General features: G+C 37.7%; 1 protein-coding gene across 1 annotated transcript in view; it reads right to left on the reverse strand.

Annotated features, from left to right (window-relative positions):
- Positions 1 to 10746: 10746 nt before the first annotated feature.
- LOC142435972 (thyrotropin-releasing hormone-degrading ectoenzyme-like) overlaps positions 10747 to 25379 on the reverse strand; it is a 186741-nt gene continuing 172108 nt past the window's right edge. Inside the window, exons 11-12 of the mRNA XM_075539980.1 lie at positions 12567 to 12714; positions 10747 to 10839 (exon numbers count right to left, since the gene is read on the reverse strand). Coding sequence (XP_075396095.1) covers positions 10747 to 10839; positions 12567 to 12714 — 241 coding nt within the window. The remainder of the gene's footprint in view (positions 10840 to 12566; positions 12715 to 25379) is intronic.

The following is a 25379-nucleotide window of genomic DNA, read 5'->3' on the forward strand; positions in this document are numbered from 1 at the left end:
TATAAAACTAAAAAAAAAAAATCAAACGCACTGCCATGGAGTCAATGCCAGCCCAGAGCCCCCTGTGGGTTTGCTGTGGGAGCAGAGAGCCCATTCTTTCTCCCCGACTTGTGGGAGAGCTCGTGGGGGAGTTCTGAAAATCTTCTGAAAGGAGGCTATTCGAATGCGGACGCCTAGACAGTGCGAACATATGCCCTGTTCACTCACCAAACCATTGATGTAAAAACACGTCCCGTGGCACTGCCCGCACAGACCCTGTGACCTGCTCCTTAGAGCGAAGACAAGCAAGACACCCCCCGGAGCAGTTTGCTTTGTAACATGCGGGGTTGCCAGGAGGCAGAGCCCAACGAAAGTCAGATAAATCACTGCCCTGGCACTGGGCTCACACTGGCCCTGCAGGCAGCCAGGACCACCCTCACGGCTTCCGAGGCGGGAAATCTCTGCAGGAGTAGAAAGTACCGTCTTTCTTCCTTGGAGCGGCTGGTGGTTTCCCACGGCTGACCTTGCAGGCAGCCCGGCGACAGGGTCCCACCACGCGGCCAGGGCTCCCAAAGAATCGGAACGAATGCATTCAGTGACGGTTACTGTTCATACTTCACCATTAAAAATCACATCGTCAGTATGTTAATGAGAGTTCACCCAACATCAATAACAATCCCCATATTGATGCCCTGGGGGATTCAAAGTAAGCAGAGGGTAACTCTGAACAGTGTCAGGTATGAAATAGGCATTCTGTCATATGACTCTGATGACGTGAGTTATTGGTAATTATACCGCTATGCTCTAAATAAGGGAACTAAGGAACCTTCTTTAGAAGAACAATTCCATTGTGATCACCAGTGTCGATGACACTGGAGGCAGAAACCTTTACCCACCGCAGTCGTCCCCAAAGTGTGGCCGTTGGGGGCAACGACAACTGGTATTTCCACATGCCTCCATGTCCCGTCCCATCTACTGATCCAGGAAGTCTAGGAGTGGGGGGCGGCGCAGAATCAAGCAAGTCCTGGTAATTCTGAGATGACTTCACGTTTAAGGAACATTGGCTATGGGCATAACGTTGTTGCACATACTCATTGCAGGGAGTACTGGAGTTTGACTGTTGTTTTCTCAAACGATTTTTAAGTAAGCATATATTATTGCCACGTGATTATTTTATATACCATCACAGAATTGACTAAGACAACGTGGCAGGCTGAGGATGGAACTTGAGCTACACCACTTACGATGGTATAATCTTGGCAAATGACGTAATCCTTGTGGGCTTTTAATTTAGTAATCTGCAAAATGACATAAAATGATGAGATCTTGCACAGTCATTTCTATAAACAACTGATTGGAATAAACACTACAAAATCAAAACCTAGAGAGTAACGTTTATAAATCAAAAGAACACATGAATACATATGAGCCAAAATTCACTGCCTTCAGTCAACACATGCATGGGCCAACAATCTTTTGATGAATCTTCATCTTTTCTCTGCCAAAGCAGTTTTCAACATTAAACCCACTGCCGTTTAGTCGACCGTAGCTTCTCACAACACTATTTCGGGTTTCTGAGTCTGTCACTTTTGTGGGGGCAGGTCGCCTTACCTTTCTGCCGTGAAGTGGCCAGTAGGTTTGAAATGCCAACCTTGCAGTTGGAAACCCAATACCAGAGTCTTGGACTAGAGTCAGCATCTACTCTAGTTCTCTTTGCTTTTAAACTGTAACACCTCTTTTCCCTAATTACCCAATGGACAGGGAGCTGGTGATGCACTGGACTGCTAAGTGAAAGGTCCAGTTTCCAAAAGCACCGGGAAGCGAGGCCTAGTGCTGCCCTTGAGAAACTAAGCCACTGGAAACCTCCTGGACCACAACTCTACTCTCACACCTCTAAGGTCCTCATGAGGTGAAATAGAGTCGACTCAATTGGATAATTACAAGCTACCAGGTACTATGCTGTTTCAGAGTACTTTTTACAAATAGAGTGAAGATACCAGTCATCAATTTCTGGGATAGGTGATCTATATTACTCTCCGTTAATTCTTTATATTTAATAGGCTTCAGGTTTTAAACTGTGCCTTTTAAAATTATTTTTAAAATAATACATTAGTACAAAATTAAAAGTCTGTGTTTTAGACAGGCATTTAATTTCAGGTTAAATTTATTATTCATCGAAAACCACATATTATCATATTGTGATTTCTATGTGGTTAATTGTACATCCCAATAGCATTCTAATTCAGAGATTTTACATTATAATGCATCTGCTGTAATAATGTTTCCCTATATTTTACCCAGCAATACTTAGGGCTATTATTTCTTGTTAATTTGCACGAACCAGTGAAAGAAACCAATTATTGTACCTTTTGTTATGCTTTTTGTACATATAAAAATGGATATCGTCTTTTCTATGCCTTTAACATTTATTTTAGAGTGAAATTTTCAGGGCTCACCAGCTCCTCTCATAGCTCATGTTTTCAAGATCTTTTTATCATTTGTATTGTTCTCCACTGTGTGCTTGGCACTCTGTCTCGTTTCTGAAATGTGGCATTCTGCTGAACTTCGTGTCCAAATCAGAGCCTAACCAGACCTGGATGTAACACAATCCATTTTCATGCATGGCATCGCCATTACAATTCCACACACTGTAACATTTGAATATTTTAACACGGATAAGAATGCTGGCTCATTCAATTTATCATCCACTGTACATCTTAAATTTTTCTCTCACATTTTCTCTCATTGCACTTTTGGGTGTCATTAGCCTCTCCTGAACTACTTTTTTTTTTTTTGACACCATCAATTTTCTGGAGTTTCATACCAGGGATTATACACCTGTCCCAATATATCCAGATTATGCTTCTTTGTAATGTAATGTCCACTCCACTGTCATGCAATTAATTTCAACACATAATAAGCCTATAGGACAGAGTAGAACTTCCCGGTAAGACTTTCTTGTTTGTAATTGTTGTGGAAGTATATCAGCAAGTCTTTCTCCTACAGAGACCCTGACCCTGACCCTGAACCTAACCCTAACTACCCACTTCTCAGTTATTAGTAGAAAATATACCTGTATAGTATTCCTAGCTTTTATGATTATGCTTTTTTACTTGTTACTTAAAAAAATAGAATTAAACAAGAAAAAATAGAGCTGACTGATGTTTTGCTTCAGGTTCATTTAAAAAGAAACTATGCCATCCCCTTCATTGATTCAATTTAAGAAAGTTGAACTCAGCATCAGCAACCAGATTCTAGTATTGCTTTACTATTAAGCTGTCATCTGAAAAACACAGATTAAACCTCTGATCTTCACTCAGAGGTGGCTCAGTGGCGCCAGTGCCCTCACTGCAGGAGGTTACCTGTATATGCTGAGATCTGTCATCTGGTCGGTTGAGCAAATCTTAGTAAACACAGTTAGTTCCACTTAGCAGGTTTACTTGCCGACTTGCAAAAGCAAGCGATGCAAGAAGATATAAAAGTGATGAAGGAAATGACAAAATCACCTTCATGCATTGGGTCCAAATTTAATTATTTCATTATGAATAAATGACAGAGTTATCAAAACTGAAATGAACTGACATATCAGAAGTGATGGTTTTTCACGTTCCCAACTGAGAAATCACCAGGATTATCCAGCTAAATGTCAACTCAGGTGTATTCCACCTGCAGCCCCCAACCACCTACCTCTACCACCCCCTAGTCACGCTCATGCGTCAGAGAGCAAGTCCTCTAAAGAAGGAAGGCATTTTACACCTTGTCTCTTGCTTAGTACTTGCTTTACTCATGTAGGAAAATTCTTTACTTGGAGCACTGCCTCTCTTTTTAATTTGAACTTCACTTTTTTCTTTGCTTTCCCACCTGGCACTAAGAGGTGCTCAGTACAATATTATAAAACAGTACATTAAGAACCTGTATCTTTAAATGTAGGAAATGGTAATAGACTTAATTGTTTTCATAGAAACAGTGAAAGCAATGGTACAAGCCCAATTTTTGGTTTAAGGTAAAACTATATGATAATGTGAGTATATTCATTGAAGGGTCAAAAAGTAACCAACTCACAAGTTTTTTATAAGCTTAAAATTATATCAAGAATCTTTTTAAAAAATGAAAGTTTAAACTACAACTATCAACTCTAATAAAAGGCATGTATTGATTTTAAGTTGCTCTACATTTTATTTTTATAACCTAGTAATATGTAGTTGAATTGAAGGGCATGATAAGAAATACGGAGGAAAAAACTTCATTTAACATGTTCAGGTCAAATATAATAGTTTCCAGAGACTTAGCAAAAGGATTATCACTAGGAAAATATTTTTTAAATGAAGATTTTTTTTTTTTAGTTCTTCAGAAGACTGATGAAGCATTTAATCACTGTCATCAATTATATGATGGATCAATTGAGAGATATAATGATAAAATATTTTCCCTCATAGCTTAGTACAAGGCTCAAAATGATTAACTTAACTTAAAGGGCAAACAGAAAAATGCTAGGGGATATGAAATATTATGACAAATTACTAAATATTGCAGTGAAATATTTCCCTCAGCAACCTTTAAAACAGGATAGTTACCCTTTGAACTGGAGCCATTTAGATACTAAATTTAAACATAAGTAACTCCTGACAAGGAAAATGCCAGTTTGTTCCATAGCAGCTTATAGAGACTCTGCTGTTCTCTGTGCTCATCTGGAACGAGACCTTGCCTCTGCTGTCCATGATGGTCATCCCTGACTCACCTATGAGGCACAGGCGTCATCTCGATAAAGTCCTCTGACTCCCTATCCTGCCCTTCCCTTCTGACATTAATAAACACAGAGGCCAATGACTGGAGTGGGGCATGCTTTGTAGTTCAATGTATGAAAAAAAGGAGTATGAAAATCTTTACAAATATGCTTACAGAAAGTTTAAACACTATAGTAAGAAGATAAATGGATTTTTCTTTTATGCTTAATATTTCTTTCATTAATATTCAATTTTTTCTGAAAACAATTACATTAAATTACTTTAACCACATATTATGCACTAGTGACCTGTTGGACTGTGAAATTTTCAGATAAGATACAAGTTCAAGGTCGCTGCCAGGGATCACTGAAAGAATAAAGATCTCCTTTCCATTTGTATTTTTTAATATTCATGTTTGTTGTGCTACTTTGCTTATAACATATGCAGATAAATGTTTCTGAAAGAATAACATGGTTTTATCAAGAGCCTTAATGAGATTCCCCCAATTTAATGATTTCCTTTCATGGAATGACGGCCAAGCTATCACAACTAGAAACAAGCCGGTGCTTTGCACAAGGGTAAATAAAAATGACTGCTATAAAACCATATAAATCTCATAAAACAAAAATATCAAAATGAAATCTTTATTAATAAAATATCAAAGTATAAGGCAGTTGTTGGTTCTTGACATAGTTCTACACACTCATAAATCCAGTGTTTCCATCTCTCTAATTCTAAGGCTTTCCCAGTCCTTTGATTTACAGCCAGTCCAAACAGCATGCTAGGTAACCTGATGGGCTCAAATCATGCCCTTTTACATTCCCTTTGAAATTTGGGGACAAAGTGAAATCTCAAGGAGCAAAATCATGGCTGTTTGCTGGAAGGGGTAAATTTTCCCAAGAAAATTCTCATAATAGCCTCCTCCACCCCCAAAGAATTAGCAGGTGCATCATTCGGATGGAAAAATAATTCCTTGGGGCAAATTTCCTGGTCTTTTTTTTCACAGATGCTGTTTCCATTTTTTTTCCAGCTTCTTCCTAATAAGTCTTTGTAATTGTTCAGTGCCCTTCAAGAAAATCTATCAGAATTACTCTTTTGGGATAAAAAGTATGAATAAACAGTTGCCATAACCTTCTGGCTGATCGCTCTGTCTTGAATTTCAATGGGTTAATAGGGCCCCGCAAAAGCCACTGCCTTGACTGGACATTTTTCTTGACTGCACCTGACTGTCCTAATGAAGGAGCCTGGTGGCCTCGTAAGGTTTGCATTGAGCAGTAGTGTAAAGGCACGGGCTACTTTGAGGGAGAATGGTCTGATGAGGCTGTCTGCTTCCATAAACATCGACCGCTGGAAAACCCAGAGTCAATTCAGCCCCAGTGACCTTGTTAGTCAGAGCAGAACTGCCCCTGTAGGTTTCCAAGACTTTAACTCTTTATAGGAATAGGAAACCCCATCTCTCTTCCACCTATAAGCTTGCTAAACGTCAGAATTGACCGATGGCAGCGAGATGTGGTTGTTATCGTTTTTGTCTTCAGTCTAATGCCTTCATAAGACTAAGGTGAGTATTCAACTTAGAGAACTCCTCTATAGCACTGATGGCAGGGACATGTTGTTTTGGATGGACCCAAGTATGCATGAGCTGAAACACTAGGAACAATACTTGTTGACTTAGCTTCATACCTGAAGCATAAGGGCATAAATTAAGAAAGATAGCCTAAAACTTGAAATATATTGTTATTTTCAAGCCATTGTATTTGAAACTATGAACCAGAACAAACATCCCTTTGCTTTCTCTCTAATACTTCAGCATTGAAAGTGGAATGCATCAACTGAGACTCTGAAAGCAGTTTGAAATCATCTGAGCAACACAGGACTGTTTTCAATTTACCTGTTCCTGTTGCTGGAAATCCAATCTGATATAAGTGTTGATGCCTGTTGGTGACAGTGCTCGTTACCAAAACTGCACGCCAGCATTATAACCTCTCTGCGTAGTTCTCTAGACGGCATTAAAAGGAAGAAAAATGAAATGAAACAGCAGTGTTACTGTCTGAAGAGAAAGTCGGGGCAACATTAAATAAACAGTTGGTTAGTAAAGAATGAACATAAAGATAGATGCTTTTTAGATTATGAAATTACAAACTACTGTCCGATGTGTATAGAAACCCTACCGACTTCTGTTTATTGATCTTGTATCCTGCTACCCTTCCGTATTCCTCTATTGCTGTAAGTATTCCAACTGTGGAGTTTTGGGGGTCTTCAATGTATAGGATCATGTCATCTGCAAATAACGATAGTTTCACCTCCTCCTCTCCCAACTGGATCCCTTTGATGTCCTTCCGCTGTCTTATGTTGTTAGCCAGAACCTCCAAAACGATATTGAATAGAAGAGGGGACAGGGGGCATCCTTGTCTTGTACCCTTTTTCAGTGGTATTGTTCTTGTCTTTTCTCCATTGACTATGATGTTGGCTGTTGGTCTTTCATAGATAGCTTGTATGAGCTTGAGGAACTTACCTTCCAATCCTATCTTCATGAGTGTTTTGATTAGGAATGGATGCTGGATGTTGTCAAATGCTTTTTCTGCATCCATGGATATTATCATATGGTTTTTATCCTTTTTCTTCTCGATGTGGTGTATGATATTGATGGATTTTCGGGTGTTAAACCATCCCTGCATCGCTGGGATGAATCCTACTTGGTCGTGGTGAATGATATGTTTGATGTTCCTTTGTATTCTATTGGCCAATATTTTGTTAAGGATTTTTGCATCTATGTTCATTAGAGATATTGGTCTATAATTCTCTACACTTGTGGGGTCTTTTCCCTGTTTGGGTATCAAAGTAATGCTGGCTTCGTAAAATGAGTTTGGGAGCTTGCCGTTCTTTTCTATGTTCTGGAATACTTTGTGGAGGATCGGTGTCAGCTCTTCCCTGAATATTTGGTAAAATTCTGCTGTGTAGCCATCTGGCCCTGGGGCCTTTTTCCTTGGTAGGTTTTTGATGACACTCTCTATTTCTTCCTTCGCTATGGGTTTGTTGAGGTTCTTGATCTCTGTCTCAGATAATCTAGGGATAGATTGTTTTTCTAAATATTTATCCATGTCTTCCAGGTTTCTGAATTCATTAGAATACAAACCTTCATAGTACTTTGTGATTATCCTTTTTATCTCATTGGGGTCTGTTGTTATTGCCCCCGATTCATCTCTTATCCTGGCTATTGATGATTGTTCCTTTCTATCTTTGGTAAGCTTTGCCAGGGGAGTGTCAATTTTATTAATTCGTTCATAAAACCAGCTTCTAGTTGCGTTAATCCTTTGCATTGTTCTTTTGTCTTCCCACTGGTTTAACTCCGCCCTGATTTTTATTATTTCTTTTCTCTTGCTATTGGAGGGGTAGTTCTGTTGACTCTGTTCTAGTTGTTGGAGGTTTTGTGTTAACATATCTGTCATACGCCTTTCTTCTTTTTTCATGTATGCATTCAGTGATATCAAGCTACCTCTGATAACTGGCTTTGCAGTGTCCCATAAGTTTTGATATGTTGTATGCTCGTTCTCATTAGTTTCTAGAAATTTCCTGATATCCTCTCTGATCTGGACCTTAACCCGTTCATGTCGCAGGAGATCGTTGTTTATTCTCCAATTGGTGACCCTTGCTTTTCTGGGTGCCCTCCTATTAATCTCCAGCTTTATGGCATGGTGGTCTGAGAAAGACGTCTGGATAATCTCTATGTGTTTGAATTTACTCAGGCTGGCCTTGTGCCCCAGCATGTGATCTATTCTTGAGAAAGATCCGTGTGGATTGGAGAAGAATGTGAAACCTTTTGCTTTTGGATGAAAGGCTCTATAGATGTCTATCAGGCCCTGTTGCCTAATTACATTGTTTAGCTCTCTGGCCTCTTTGCTGAGCTTCTTTCCCTGTGACCTGTCTTTCTCTGATAGTGGAGTGTTGAAGTCCCCCACTATTATTGTTGTTTCCGTGATTTCTTCTGTCATTTTTTTAATAGTTTGTTTGACGAAATTTGCCGCACCATTATTAGGTGCGTAAATATTCAGTATGCTTATTGCTTCCTGGTTTACTGAGCCTTTGAGCATTATGTAATGTCCCTCTTTGTCTCTTTTTATGTTTTGGATCTTGAGGTCCATTTTGTCGGAGATTAAGATAGCCACTCCTGCCTTCCTGGAGTTACCATTTGCTTGGTAAACTTTCTTCCAGCCCTTTATTCTCAGCATATGCGGAAGGACCTTGGGCCTCTACTCAAACACTCCCTCTATGCATGAATACCTTCTTTTATTAAATTGGAACTCTATGATGCTCACTCTCCCGACACAACAGCTGGAGCCAACATGGGTGAACAAGTAAATGTGGTGAAGAAAGCTGATGGTGCCCGGCTATCAAAAGAGATAGTGACTGGGGTCTTAAAGGCTTGAAGATAAACAAGCGGCCATCTAGCTCAGAAGCAACAAAGTCCACATGGAAGAACACACCAGCCTGTGTGATCGAGTGGTCCCAAAGGGATCAGTTACCAAGCATCAAAGAACAAAAAATCATATCATTGACTGCACACCTCCATGATAGGATCGCTGAAGACAAATGGGTGCATAAGCAAATGTGGTGAAGAAAGCTGATGGTGCCCGGCTATCAAAAGAGATAGTGTCTGGGGTCTTAAAGGCTTGAAGGTGAACAAGCGGCCATCTCGCTCAGAAACAAATAAGCCCACATGGAAGAAGCACACCGGCCAGTGCGATCACGAGGTGCCCAAGGGACCAGATATAAGGCATCATGCAAAAAAAAAAAAAGATATAAGTGTGTGTATGTATGTGTATTTATGTGTATATGTATATATGTATGTGTATATATATATTATATTAAATGAAGGGGGAAGTGCAGAGTGGAGACCCAAGGCCCAAGTGTCAGCCAATGGAGATCCCCTCATAGAGGGGCTTAGGAGAGGAGATGGGTTAATTAGGGTGTGAGGTAGTATCGATGAAGAACACAGCTTTCCCCCAGATCCTGGATGCTTCCTCCCCCCAACTACCATGATCCAAATTCTACCTTGCAGGGCTGGATAGGACAGAGGCTGTACACTGGTACATAGGAGGGTTGGAGATACAGGGAATCCAGGGTGGATGATACCTCCAGGACCAAGGGAGTGAGGGACGATGCTGGGAGAGTGGAGGGTGAGTGGGTTGGAAAGGGGAAACTGATTACAAGGAGCCACATGTGACCTCTTCCCTGGGAGAGGGACAGCAGAGAAGGGGGGAAGGGAGACCCCGAATAGGGCAAGATATGACAAAATAACGAGGTATAAATTACCAAGGGCATATGAGGGAGGGGGGAAAAGGGAGGGAGGGGGGGGGAAAAGGAGGACCTGATGCAAGGGGCTTAGGTGAAGAGCAAATGCCTTGAGAGTGATTGGGACAGGGAGTGTATGGGTGTGCTTTGTACAATTGATGTATGTATATGTATGGATTGTGGTAAGAGTTGTTGGAGTCCCTAATAAAATGTAAAAGAAGAAAAAAAAAAAAGAAAATGATTAGGGCAAAATATGTACAGATGTGCTTTATACAATTGATGTATGTCTATGTATGGATTGTGATAAGTGTTGTATGAGCCCCTAATAAAATGTTTAAAAAAATTAAAAAAAGAAAAAAAAGAAAAAAAAGAAATACAAATCAAGAGATACGAAGTGAATGAGGAAAATAAAGATATCTATCTCAAAAAAAAAAATTACAAACTACTGGTGAAGAGACAATTAAGCAGAGATCTATAAAAGTCAGATCTGCAATCAGTACACAGAGGAGGGTATAAGTCCATCTCACTACTTCATTAAGGCAGAGCTCACATTAAACATGGCAAGGACTCCTGGGTCCTCGTGTCAAGCAATGGACCTGCTGCCCCGTAGCGATCCTCCCAGAAAACGGAAATGAAAGATCAAGCGTGAAAGAAAGATCATCTCATGCAGCTAAAACCACAATGCCACTAGTATGATTTTATTGTATAGCTCATGGAGAAACTGAAAGAATAATCAAATAATACAGTACTTGTGTTAGTAAGATGCTTGAACAAGGGATCCATTAAAATTATTTTTGGGCCATCCAAGTTTGAGATATGTTGTTGCCACTTGCTTCAAAATATATTCCTAAATGGAACAAGGAAGGTAGAAAGATGGTGTCAGCTTGAAACATCTCTATTCTGACCACTAAAATGTTATAATAACAAGAACACACTTTCTAAATATAGCTGCTTTCAAATAACAGTGAAATTATGAGCACAATAACTTCCCAATTACAATGTTACTTAACTTAGCAATTCAAATACAGGACACACAGATCTAATACTATCAAAATTTGGAAGTCTACTTTTCCTATTGGACAAAAGAATGATTTATAACATTGACAATGTTTACAACCAAATGAATAAATAGTAACGTTGATGATACTTGGACTTGATATTCTATAAGAAATACTATATATCTATAAGATTTACTATAGATATGCTATAAGAACGTGAGCACATAACATTTATTTTCTACCAGTAGAATATACTTAAAGTATTATGTAGGCCCAGCCAGCCTACAGACTATTATTGTTGAACTGAAAGCCACAGAATGATCTTCAGTATAATTACATGGTATTTCAGAATCAACAATCGATTCAGCTAATGATATATTCAAAGCAATTTTTAACTTTTATTGAAAATGAAATGTCTGGCATCACACACTATTTAAAACTAAAAATTACACAAAAATGTGTGTTACTTTTACAAAAATTTCATTACAGTGTGTTTTGTTAAGGAAAAAAGAAAAGTATATGTCTTTCTCTAGTAGATATTATTTGTACCACAATGGAAACGCCACATTTCTTTGAGCATCAGATGTAATAGTTGAGACAAAGCTAATGATAGCCATGGCATGATTGTCCCTGTCCACAAGTAACTAACCGGGGGCTTTCAATTTAGCTTAGGGTAAGAAAGAAGGACCTTTGATGGCTCTCTGACATTTAGAATGGCTTGAATAGCCAGTTTCATGACGTGGAAATATAGTTTCCAAATACGTAAGTTAGTCAGTATAGCCAATATGTCACAAGACGATTTTATAAGACAGAAACAGGCTCTTTGAAGGAGAGCAAAACAGTGAGCAAAGATAATAGACGGCACAGAAACGTATTGTCATATGCAAAGCCTCACAACTGATAGAAAATTTGGAAATCAAAAGCTTATTAACAGTCTTTAATCTGAATCTTATTTAAAGTGATGATTAAATTAGATTAGTTGGTGTTAGCAGTGCAATTTGGTTTCCCAGGCTTCAGCTCTGGAAATCTGGTCAGGCTGTTGGAATGTGTGTCATGTCCTCACGTCTATTTGGTTTATCTGTTGTTTGCTCTCCTGTGTCCCCTTGGACCCAATTATGAATGGGCTTTGGCCTCAATGTTGATCTTATCCTCGTTAATTAAGGAAGTGAATTGAATTCACTCTGCCCTTTTGGATAAAAATAATGACTAAGAAGCCTTGCTGAAACTGTCTATATTCTGCTAGATTTTTGGACCCTCTCTAACCAGGGGAAGTCCTTTGTGAACACGGCGTCCTTTTCTATCGGGAAGTCGGTTGAACTTTAAGGATTTGCTCTGTATATTTGTTCTTAAATTCCGAAGCATTCATTGAAGATTAATTGACACTTTGAGGCAGGAAAAAAACGTCGCTTGTAATAAATTTCTTCGAATAATTTTCATCAGTGTGGAAAAGAAAAATCAGGACAAAAGTAATCACGCAAATTAGAAGAAAGAACGAAAATAACGTAGAGTCAATGGTGAATAGCAAATAGGAAAATAACAGCTTATCTTATGAGAGTAAGAGAATATATATGATTACATTGAAGACATTATAGTTCTCCATGCGGTCCAGCAATTTATCCAGAGGATAAAGAGCCCGGCTGGCAGCATGCCAAGGAAGAAAATCCTTTTCCTCAGATAGGTATCTGATCATCTCCAGGGGAATATTCTGAGGCAAGTAGCCGGCTCTGCACAAACAAAGAACAGAATGTTAATGATGTGTGTAACAGATACATGATAAGGCAAAAAGGAAGGTTTTACATATACAAATAACAGACTACCAGCATGATTTGTCACAGAATAAAGAAGCCATTCTTAGTGTTTAAAAACACAATGATTCACCTTTTAAATATATCAAAAGATGGCAACGTCCCTTAATACATATAGTAAGTTAAAAATTTAACGAACACACAGAAAAACTAGATGCTGTATGTTTAAAAAGGAAATATTGTTGAATTTGGATAAAAATCAACCCTTTTTATTTTCATTCACAGAAATGGTTCAGAGGTAAAAAGTAAAAAATAATTGCTTATTGACTTGAAATTTTGGTTTCTCCATGTATTCTTGTTGCTTTTCATGTAGTTCTGTGTCATGATTGCTTTAAAAAGCAGGGTTAGATAATAGAAAGCAACTCAAGAGTTTTGACTGCTACCTTGCAGTGTAAGCATTTCGTATCTGCTTTTAAAAATTGCACTGCTTTCTTTAACACTTATAAAAAAATCAGAGTACGATTCTAAAAGAATTCAAAAACAAAACATTTTAAATATTATCATCTTTGGATTTCTTTGGATTTCCAAGATGATTTCATATTCCTTTGGGGACCAATGTCAGATTTCTTGGAAGATATTAAAATGTATCTCTTGAGAATTATCTAAATATATACGGTTTGTATTTAAAAAGCCAATCCTTACCCCCTGCCCCTGACCTCTCCCCACCAAAAAAAAGCCACAGTAAGTATCTCTCCTCGCTGGTGGACTGCATACACAAGTCTTACAGAACCAAGGCAGCATAAACAGCACTTCTCAAGAAGGCACACCCATTTCTCAACCATCAACCGCTGAGCGATCCAAAGGGCAGTGTTTACCCAAGGACAACATTGACAAGTGGAAATACCGGCAGGGATTGGGATACGTGGTGTTACATGGAGGGAAACGCAATCAGTGATGTGAAACAAAATGTTTGTGGGTTGCTGCATGAGAAACGGACCTTTTCAGCAAACGCTCACCCAATTCACCCTTTTAAAAATCTGAAATGAACACATAATGGCGAACTATACATTTTAAGACTTGAGAACCATGATCATAACCTATTAGATTAACAAAGGAACATTATTTAGTTTGCCACATTATTGAGTCCAAATTTGATGTGTCAAGCAAAAATTATTCTATAAATGAACATTAGCTTCCAGATACATTTATCATATTCAAGATAAAATCCAGATATGAAGACAGACTTCGTGGGGCAAGTTCATCCTCAGTAAAAGGAACTGTGAAAAGTACCCCAAATTCTTAGATAATTTCCAAATTTCCTAGAGCTAATATAGCTTATATATGGTTATATGTGTAACACTCTTCTTGCACAATTTCCATTCTACACATCCTGTCAGGAACAGCATGAAAGTTGACCATGGCAACAAAAATAAAGAGCTTTATGTCTTCCCTGGAGTCACATTTCAATCATATTTAAAATTTTCTTTCAAGAGTAACTTCCTAATGAAAATTGTATACAATTTTTATAGAAATAATTACTAGATTTTCTTTCCCAAAAGAGCCATGTCGTCCAATATTTTGTGCTTTTAAATCATTTGTATCCCTGAGTTTTTAATTATAAACATCAATTAGTATGTTGGTCATAAAATTGCCTCCACTTAACATATGCCATGGATTATGTTATATTGGCATTGAAAAAAGTATTAAAAATCCATTATTCTATGCTGAAGAAAAATATTTCTAAAAATAAAATTGTTTAGCAATTAGATACATTATTTGGAGTTTTCAAATTCAGTTCCATATGCAAAAATTTTTATCTGCATTTCTACAGATTGTCATGAGTTTGAAAATAAGTAAAGAAGTATTCCTTTATTATAGAAAATATTATTATTGTAACTTAATAATATTAAGTTATTGATAAAAGTTATTATTCCTTGACATATCTTCCATCTAGGTCTATACACTCCTGAAAGAAATGTTCCTATCGCTATAACACTTCCTGAAAGAATTCTGCACTCTGCTTTACACAATATCAAACTGGCAGTTTTGGTAATTTTGAGGGACTCAATTTGTATTCCTTTTCAAAGTTCTCTGAGTTTTGGAAATAAAATGAAATCTAAAATATCAAGATCAGGCCTATAGAGTGGATAGGGTAAGGGCTCCCAGATGAAATTCACATAGGGCAGACCCTGATGTCATTGAAAACAAACAATAATAATATTACTGACATGGAAAAAATTACTTCGTGCACCTTTTTCTTGGATGTTTTCTTATCAATTAAGTTTTTCATCATTTTGGACTATCTTCATAATAAGTACCTATGCTTATCCTGCATGTTTTGGGAAAGCTTATCAAGACAATCCTTTAGGACTGCCAAAGTAGCAGTGATTTCCTATGGAGCTGACTACACTGACTTGAAGTTAACGGGCTCAACAGATCCCCTGGGAAGCCACTGCTTTCACCGGATCTTGCTCTCTGGATCACACTGTTCAATGATCTTCATGAACTATTGGTGGATTTTGAGGTCTTCTTGATATTCCTAAAAATGATTGATCCATGTGAAAAAATTGTTTTTGTCGGGGTTCATTCCCACGAATGTGTTGCACAGATTCAATGATTTGGGAAGATATCTATATAAACTTTATTAAATATTTGCTATTAGTCGATTTCAAAGTCATGACTTTCCATGGCACCTGTCTCCTATTTTTGAAGACACTAATAAAACTATCGCAAGTGCATTACTGAGAGAACTTGTCTGCAGCTCTCCACCGATTACAGAAATGTGTGCTGTTTGGAATAAACTCAGGCATATATGGGCTAATTCCTTGTAGGAATACTTTTTGATTTATCCGGTGTTATGTCAATTATATTTCATTGGTTTTGCATCATTTCTATAAACAGATTCACAGTGTTTAATAACTTATGCTCTGTGGGAAATATAACCACAAATCAAAAGTGCATAAATCCTGTACAAAAAGAAACATTCACTTGAAGAGTATAGACCACATCTCCCACCTATACTCTGTAAAATAAAACAAATAAATCTCATCCTAATTTTTGTTAAGATTGAAATAAGAATATAGAACTGCAAGATATCCTTTTGGCTTCCCCATTTTCCTCTAAGTAACATATTCATGTGACAGTGCTTCGAATCTGTGGGGAGATGAGCAGTTCTTTGTTGTCTGTTCTTAGTCTGGAAGTTCCTCTGAAACCCTTTCCCATTGAGTGATTGCTGGCATCTGAAATGCCAGTGACACAGCACCCAACATCACAGCAACCCAAGCACCACCTCGATATGACACACTGATAGCCAAACTGGACAATCTGAAGAAGAGTGTGGCATCAAGAGTGGAGGAAGGTACTAACACCCGGGGGTATGTAGCCATCACAACCTTGCTGACAGTGGAAAGGACTTGGAACACGTGTGGAGAAAGAGCGAGGAGTGCAATCTTCACCCTCTATGGAAGCAAGCCCCAAATCCTCATCGCTGGACCCACAGAGAGCATCATGATAAAGGCAGAAAAGATTGAAGTGGTCAAGGATTTTGTCTTACTTGGATCCACAATGAATACTCCTGGAAGCAGCAGTCAAGAGATCAAAAGACATATTGCATTCGGTAAATCTGCGGCACAGACCTCCTTAGAGTACTCACAAATGTGGATGTTACTTTGAGGTCAAAGGTACATCTAAGCCGAGATATGACATTCTCCATGGCATCATTTGCATGTCAAAGTTGGACGTTGAGTAAGGAAGAAAGAAGAAGACACGATGCACTTGAGTTGTGGAGCTGGAGAAGAATATTGAAAGTACCAAGTGCTGCTAGAAGCACAAACCGATCTGTACTGCAAGACAGCCAGAGTGGGCCTTGGGAGCACGGAGGGCAAGACTTCGCTTTACATACGTCGAACATTTTGTCAGGACAGACCTAGCCCCGGAGAAGGACATCATGCTTGGTAAGGTGCAAGGGCAGCAAAAGGAGGAAGGCCCTCAAGTAGATGGACTGACACAGTGCCTGCTCCCATGGGCTCAGGCACAGGAACAACTGGGCGGCGGGTGCAGGACCGTGCAGTGCTTCGTTGTGTTGTGCGTAGGGTTGCTATGCGTCAGAGCTAGACTGACGGCACCTAACAACATCATATCTATAATGTAGTAGGCTGAGAAATTCTGAGGACACACAAGCTCGTTGTTTGTTGTTAGTACTTGCACTTGAGTTGGTTTTGACAGATCACGACCCTCTGTCCATCAGAACAAAATACCTCCCGGACCTGTGCTAGTCTAATGGTTGTTGCTTTGTTTAACCTCATGCTGCATCCATTGTGTCATTCCATCCTACTAAGGGTCTTCTCCTTTACCGAGCATGCGCTCCTCCTGCGGGGGCAAGCCTCTGCTTAAAATAGTCTAAAGTATGTGAGGCAAAGCCTTGCCAGCCTTGGCTCTAATACGCATTCTAGCTTTCCTTCCTCCAAGACAGACTGGCTTCTCTTTTTGGCCATCCGTGAAACTCTCAGTATTCTTCACCAACACCATAATTCCAATGCATCGATTTCTTCGGTGTTTTTTATTCCGTGTGCAACTTTCACATGGATATGACGTAACAGAAAATACCATAGGTTAGGTGAGACCGACCTTAGTCCTGAAAGTAACATCCTTGCTTTTCAACACTTTAAAGATGTCTTGTGCAGCAGAGTTACCCAAAGCAATACCTTAACTGCTGCTAAGATGAGAATGGATTTTGGATCCAAACAAGATGGAAATCTTTGACAACTTCAATCTTTCCTTCATTTCTCATGATGTTATTTCTTGGTCAGGTTGTTAGGATTTGGGTTTCCTTTATAATGAATTGTAATCCACAATGGAGATTGCAATCCTTCTTCATCAGGAAGTGCTTCAAGTCCTCCTCACTTTCAGCAAGCAAGATTGTGACATCTGTGTATTGCAGGTTATTAATAAGTCTCCCTACAGCCCTAATGTATAACATAATGATAAATTCTACTGTTACCCAGAGGTTTTAATTGCCCAATATTAAGATTTCCAGGTCTTTCTTTATTGTCTTAGCCTGAAAGATCTGTCCAAACCTGTCATGCTCATATATTCCTTTTGGTGTTTGAAATGGTGTTGACATAGCTTCTAGCTTCGTAACAATGTACAAGTCATCAAAGCAGGGCAACTGACAGGTGATGGCCCCTGGTGGTCATGTGTGGTCTCATGTCGAAGATTTAGCAAGTAGAACATAACTGTGCCTTACCCCTAGTTTATCTCATAGAAAACTTCAAGAGTGTCTCTAAGTTGTTTTTCCCTGGAATGAACCTTCCACGGTGACCTTGGAAATTTTATCTCGAAGGTTCCAGGGAGTCTACTGCCTTGGGTCCTGGTTGCATGGCCGAGTACCAGTTAGTACACTCCATTCTGCTATGAGAGCGGGGCATATACTTCTGTGATGTTTGCTCCACATACATGTTTGGGTCTATTTTTAAAAGCAGTTAACCTTCCCGAGTGCAGTTCTCAAATAGAATCAGAAACAGATTACACTCAAATTGCCCTCATTTGGCCTTGTTACAAACATATGCAAGTAATTACCCACTACATAATTCAATATACCTGCATTTAAGCCTACTCGATGAAACTATGTAGTTACACTTAATTGGACAAGGAGATGATCAGCTTCATTACAAAATTAAGAATCGTAAGAGATTATGTTAGTGAATAAGTCACCTAGCTTAGATATGTGTATGTGTAATTGGTTGGTAATGGTATCTGTGATTACTACTACTGATAATGTAATCAATATAAGCAAACTGTGGGTTCCACTGAATGGAGCACTCCATTAGCTCAAGTCATTAGCACGGTAGGGAGTACACTTAAGGTCCGGATGTGGAAATGCAGTTTTCCTAAATTTTCATCATTACAGGAAAACGTTGCTAACAAAATGAAAAACAAACAAACAACAAACTTAAAGAATATTTCATGTACTATTAAATGTGTTATTAATATATTATGAAAAGGTTGTAGATGATATCTCCTATTTTTTATACTGTTCAGGTGGGATGAGCAGAAGAATTATTTAGGAATTAAAGAAAATACAATAATGAAGGGAAGCAAATGTAGACTGTTAAAGAAACAGAGAAAAACTGTCAAATACAACTGTATCTCTTCCCAAGCCAATGTTCCATCACTTACCTTCTTTCTTCCCTAATTCACCAGAACTTGCAAAGAAATATATATTTAATGGTTAAAATATATATATTTCAAAAGATGATTTAAATTAGATGATATATGCTGATATTGAAATACATTAATCTTATGAGCTTTGTTTTCATCTCAGATCCCAAACCACTGTTTTAAAACCATTATGAAATTCTGCAAATGTGAACACTTGAATCTCCTGAGATCCACGGCTTATAAACAAATAAGTATATTTTCTGTACTATTTTTTAAACAATTGATTTCTGAGTGCATGAAACTTGGGGAGAAAAATAATAATCCTTATACTTTTCTGACCAGACTCTTTCCAGTTTTCATTAATTGATTGTACATTTAAAAACTAATGAACATCCTATTAAATATTGTACAATATATGCAGAAAACATTATCATTGTCCCTTAGGGTACAGCTTTTTTTTAAGCATTTGCTAAATGTTTAATTAAAGGCTTACCAACTTTTATCTGTAAATCGTTATTATTCATTATTAAAAGCTATTTATAGGTTCTTTATGGAAAAATACTACGCTATAGGATGGAAACCCAAATAGTTCTCTGAAAACCATAGAACAAAAAAGAAAATACAGCAAGGATGTATTGTTGCCAGCCATCCACACGGCAATTTTCTAGATAAAGAAGAATCTGACCAGCAGTGCTGAGCTGTCAAAGGCTCCTGTCCCCTGAAGCTGGCCGCGTGCACGCTGCAGAGGCCACGCAGCTTCCCCTCTTTCTCCTCCACTATTGGGCCTCCCCATTTCTTTTCATTTGTTTCTCCTCCAGAAACATTTTATGGAGAAACAGACTTGGTGCTTCTTTTATGGACTCAGATAATAACTTTATAACACATTTACTCATGATGTTTAACAATCATAATTCTATCATAATATTAACTTTCCACCTCATTGGATGCAGGGTCTTGAAGAGAATGATGCAAACTTTATCTCTTTATCCTCAAAGTTTAAAGCAGAATCTAGCACAAAATAGGCACCTCATGCATGGGTTTCAATCTAAATTAAACTGTGGATATAATCTCAAAGTTATTTTAAAACAAAGTACATTTGCTAGGTATATTAAACATAGAAATAATGACTTTTTAAAATGTTGAGCATTTTGTAAGGTTAAAAGACAACAGCAGGATTGAAAAAAATTATTAGAGCTATATTCATAACATTTTTTCTAATTTCATTTATTCATCAGAGTGTAAAAGAAAAGGTTAATGCTGCGTAATCAATAGTTTTGAATAGCCAGGTGGCTGCCAAAAAGAAATAGTTGTAAAGTGAGTAAGATAGTAGGGACATTATCCAAACATCTCTGTTCTTTATTCTCTGACTGGTAAAAGACCTACCTAAAAGTAATACTGTGGTTTCCTTTGATACTAGAAGGCAAGAATAGTGTCAGTTGCTCTACCTCCAACAGTCTTCTCCTTGGAGTTTTTGCCCATCTAATTTTCTCCTTTTTTCCCTCACGTTTCATCAAATTTTTTACTTTCTTCATTTGGTGGTTACATAATTTAGTGTCAACTTTAGACTCTTAAGCGTGAAGGGGTGGAGTTTAGCCTGTCAAACAGGTCACATCTTGATGACCTCATTTGAAGGCGCTATGGAGATAAATAGCTCCATGGAGGAGGACCCACACTCCTGGCGAGACATGCCTGTTGGCAAGCCAGATGGAGCTACACTGATGCAGCCATAGCCCTGGAGCTGCAGTAACCATGTGGAGGCCCACACCAGCATTGAGATGCTTCCACTGCCACTGGATCCACAAGACTTCCCACCTACTGACCTGTGACCTTCCTTCATTTGGTGTCAGTGCATGTGTCGCATGAGTCAGAAGAGGAATTTATAGACTGGTATTGGAAATATAGGCTAATATTTGACGTATGGACTTGATCTGGACTGGGATGGGATGTTTTCTTAATATATAATTACTCTATTATATAAAGCTCTTTCTTACCTCTATATGAGTGTCCATGGATTTGTTTCTCTAGTCAACCCAGACTAACACATTATGATACCAGGAGTGGGGTACTAGAGAAACGAATTGTAAAGATGGAGAGTGGATGCTTGTTTGACCTTTGCCTCATGGTAGTGTTTCTTCTTTATGCTTTCATTTTATTTTTTCTTCTTTTCTACTTCTATTTTCTTTTCCCCTTACTTTTCTTTACTATTCTATTTTCTTTTTCCTACCTTCCCTAGTTTAACAATGACCCACACCAGCCAAATCCACCATCAGCTGTGATATACAAGCAGAAAACATAGGGGCCTGGACACATTCCTATTATCTGTTATTCCCACAGAGATACTGGTGCTGAGTGCTTAAGAGCACACTAGCACACAATCACCAGTTAAATAGGCAGTCACCAGCATCACAATTTCTCAAAAGCAAACAACAACAAGACAAACACATTCTTTCAATTCACAATATTAAATAGCTTAAGCAAACAAAACAAAACAAAAATAGCTTAAATATGTGCCCAAAATATAGAACTAAGGAACATTTCTAAGAAGAACTGTCAATGAAGCTAACTAAGAAGGAATTCAAATAACATGACATTTAGGTATTTACAAAGGCTTGAGGGGAAAAAATCAATAAAGCTGAAGAAGAAATCAAATAAAACATAAAATATTAGAAGAATGCAGGAAAACACAAAATCAAACTTGAAAAATATAAAAAGTGAGCAAACATACGAAAATAGTAAATGGAAATTGAGAATTGCATTATGATTTCTGAAAAAGTAGACTGAAAGGATAAGTAAGATGCAGCAATAGAAGGCTGTATTTGTAAGCATAAATAAACATTTCTCCATACTAATATGTTAGAAAAATAGTCAGAGAAGAAAAAGAAAGTAGAAAGAAAAAAACTAAAGAAAGCCAAAGAATTATGCAGGATACCATCAAAAGGAATAACTTTGTAAGATCAGAATTTCAGAGCAAGCAGATACAACAAAAAGCACAGAGAAAAGTGTTAAAGAGTTATGGGAAGAAAATGTCCCCAGTAGCTGAGAGAACAAAAAGGTATGCCTTCAAGAAGCTGACTGAACTCCAATCAGATAGATTGCTGCAGGGCCAGTGAATTTCTTAACATGACTTTTCTAATGAAAGCTATTGTACCTCCCCTAAAACCTTTCCCTGCCTTGGACTGGGTCAGAAAAGGGGGATGCACTGAGTGGATGCATCTTTGAGAAACTGCTGAAAGGATACTTTCGCTAACCATCCTGTTGGGTATTAGATATGACCCCTTAGGTCAAGCAGGAAAGGGGAACTCATTAGCTGTAAGAGCCGGGAGTGGAGTGCCCTCTGGACGCCGGGATCTCTGCATAGTGAAGCTCCTTGTTTCAGAAGGAGGTTGTCCCATCGAGGAGAAGCAGTACCACCAGAAGCTAGAGCAGAGAGCAGCGTGGCAGATTTCCCAGGCCCCGGAGAAACTAACACGGAAGGCTTTGAGGCTGGAGCCTGGTTGTGAAGTGGGTTCCCTCTGGGTCCTTAATGTGGGAAGGTGGATTTGCTGAACCAGGGAATTGAGCTGAAGGCCTGTGAGTTGAGGCTTACAGGAGAGTAGCGTGCCTTTGGGGTATTTATTAGAAGACCTGAAAGAACTGTGTAATGTGTCCTGATGAACAACTCTCTCCTGAACATTTCTTGTATTGCAACCTGTTAACTTGCATTATATACCCTTTAATCATGAAAAAGTTTTGTGAGTCCTGTGTAGCCACTGCAACAAATATTAGAACCCAGATATAAACGTAGATAATGCTGTCTGAATGCCAAACCTACTGCTAAATAAAATTACCAAATATATTATAATCAAACTTGGTTAAACCAAAGATAAGGAAAGAATCTGGAAAGAAACTCAGGGGAACTGAAAACTTAACTAAAAGAAAAATCATGAAATTAAGCTCTGATTTCTTGGTAGATACTGCACAAGCATGAAGGCATTGCTATAATGTATATAAAACTTTAAAAGAAAAAAAATCAAATTGCCAACCAATAATTTCAAATACAACAGCAAAACTGGGACACTTACAGAAAAACAGAAATGAAAAGAATGTGCAAAACCCATTTTACAGGAAATACTAAAGGGACTTCTTTGGAAAGAGCTAACCATGCCAGGCAACGACCGGATGTCAGCACACAAGTCAGCATACCCGCAGGGCAATACAGGAGTGTCCTGGGTAAGGCAAACAGCCAAGACTAAAATTAGGGAGCCCTGGGTATCAATTTAAATGAGAGAATTATAAAGTAAAAGAGAAGGAATATATTTTGTACTTATAGAAAGTCCAACTGGAGATGGCATGTCTATTTTAAATTATATTGCTCTAAACTTGGAAAAATTAATTAATAACAAGATAACATAAAGAAAATTAATAAAAATTAATAAACTTCCTCAAAACAATGGCAAAAGGAAAACCATAACAATAGAAGTGAAGAAAGATCAACAATTTAAAAATTAACAAAGTCCAGAAAATTATATGCAAGAAACTAGTAGCATCACATACACACAATAACAGCAATAAATTAATACCCATTGTTAATTACACTCTACAGAAATAGATTAAATGCAATATGTAAGGGATAAAGAGTAACTAAATAGATAAGAAAACGGGGCCTATCAGATACTGTCTTCAAGGAACACACGTTGAATACAAAGACAAAAATAGATTAAAAATCAAGAGATAAAAAATTTCAAGCTAATAAGAATAAAAAAGAACAGGGGATGGGCAATATTAATTTCTGATAAAACATACAAGGGACAAAGCAGCATAAGAGGCAAGCCATTGATTGTATGATGATGAAAGAATCAATTGAACAAGAAGATATTGTCATAATAATTGTCTAGGTCATAAAAAAGTCAATGAAAAAGCCTCAAGAGACATAAATCAAACTCTAACAGAATTGAAGAGATAAACAGAAAACTTGCAAGTAGTAGCAAGAGACTTTAATACACCACTTTTAATGAAGACTAGAACAGCTACATAGGAACTCAACAAAGACGCAACAAAACTGAATGCATCAATCAACATGATTTCATACACACATACAGATCACTTCACTCAACAACATACTATACATTCTTTTCCAACAATATGGATCATTCTACAGAATAGATCACATGCTAGGCCACAAAGCTAAATCACAATAATTTAAGAAAAACATCAAATACTATAATGCATCTTTTAAGAGCAAAGTGCTCTAAAATTAGAAATCAGCAATAGAAAGATCAATAAACAATCAACTACACCAAAGTTAAATAATAGCTTTAAATAAAAAACTATCAAATAATAGATATTTTTTAAAACTCCTTAAAGCAAACAAGAATAAAACCTCAATACTCACAGAAAAAGTACTGCTCAGAAAAACAATCTAGCAATAAACACACACACACACACACACACAAATAACAAAGAACCCAATCACCACTTTAACCCAACATCTCTAATAATTAGAAAAGGAGCTCTATAAAAGGCCTACAATCAACAGAAGAACAGAAGCAACAGATCAGAGCAGATACTAATGAAACATTAAAATAATAGACAGACTCAACAATGTAGACCTTGTTTCTTTGAGAAGATACACAAATCATTGGAAATGTAACAAAGAAAAAGAAGGAAAAAGACTAGTGAAATGGATAACACCACAAGAGTCAGGTAAAATAAAAGGGATACCCAAAATATGCACAACTGTGCTCCAAAAATGTTTTAAACTATAAAATGTACATATTTATAGAAACACACAACTTACCTAAAGTAATAAAGAATGAAGTAGATATTTTGAACAGAGCCATCATTAAGCAGAAATGAATCCTATTATTAAACTCACAACAGCAGCAGAACAAAAGTCTGTGCACACAAAGTTTCATTGTAGAATCTTACCAACTCTTCAAAGAAGAGCTGACTCTAATCCTACTTGGGCTATTCCACAGTACAGAAAATGATGAAATACTTGCAAACACACTTAATGAAGCAAACATACCCATGATATTAAAACCAGGCAAAAGCATCACTAAAGAGGGAAAATCATAGACACATATCCTTGATAAGCATAGATATTAACATTCTCAACAAAGTTTATTCAACAGTACACAAGAACATATTTAAAAATACATCAAGACCAAGTGGGATCCATAATGTTTATTTAAGAATGGTTCAATATTAGGGGGGGGGGAAATCAGTTCAATAACTACATTAAAAAATTTTAATTTCCAGAAAATTAATTTTCCTAAATATAACACACACTCTTGATAAAATAGTAATAGATGGGTAATTCCCATCAAAATCTAGGACACATATACAAATCAATGGCCAACATTAGTCACAATGAAGAATCACTGTAAGTATCACACTGTGCACAGGTACTGCACAAGAATGCCCTGAAGGGTCACTTCTATTCACTGTTGTGCTGGGAGTCTTAGTTAGAGCTCCGGTGCAAAAAAGGGAAAATTTAAATCATC

Source organism: Tenrec ecaudatus, unplaced genomic scaffold (assembly GCF_050624435.1).
Source record: "Tenrec ecaudatus isolate mTenEca1 unplaced genomic scaffold, mTenEca1.hap1 Scaffold_112, whole genome shotgun sequence".
Lineage (NCBI taxonomy): Eukaryota > Metazoa > Chordata > Mammalia > Afrosoricida > Tenrecidae > Tenrec > Tenrec ecaudatus.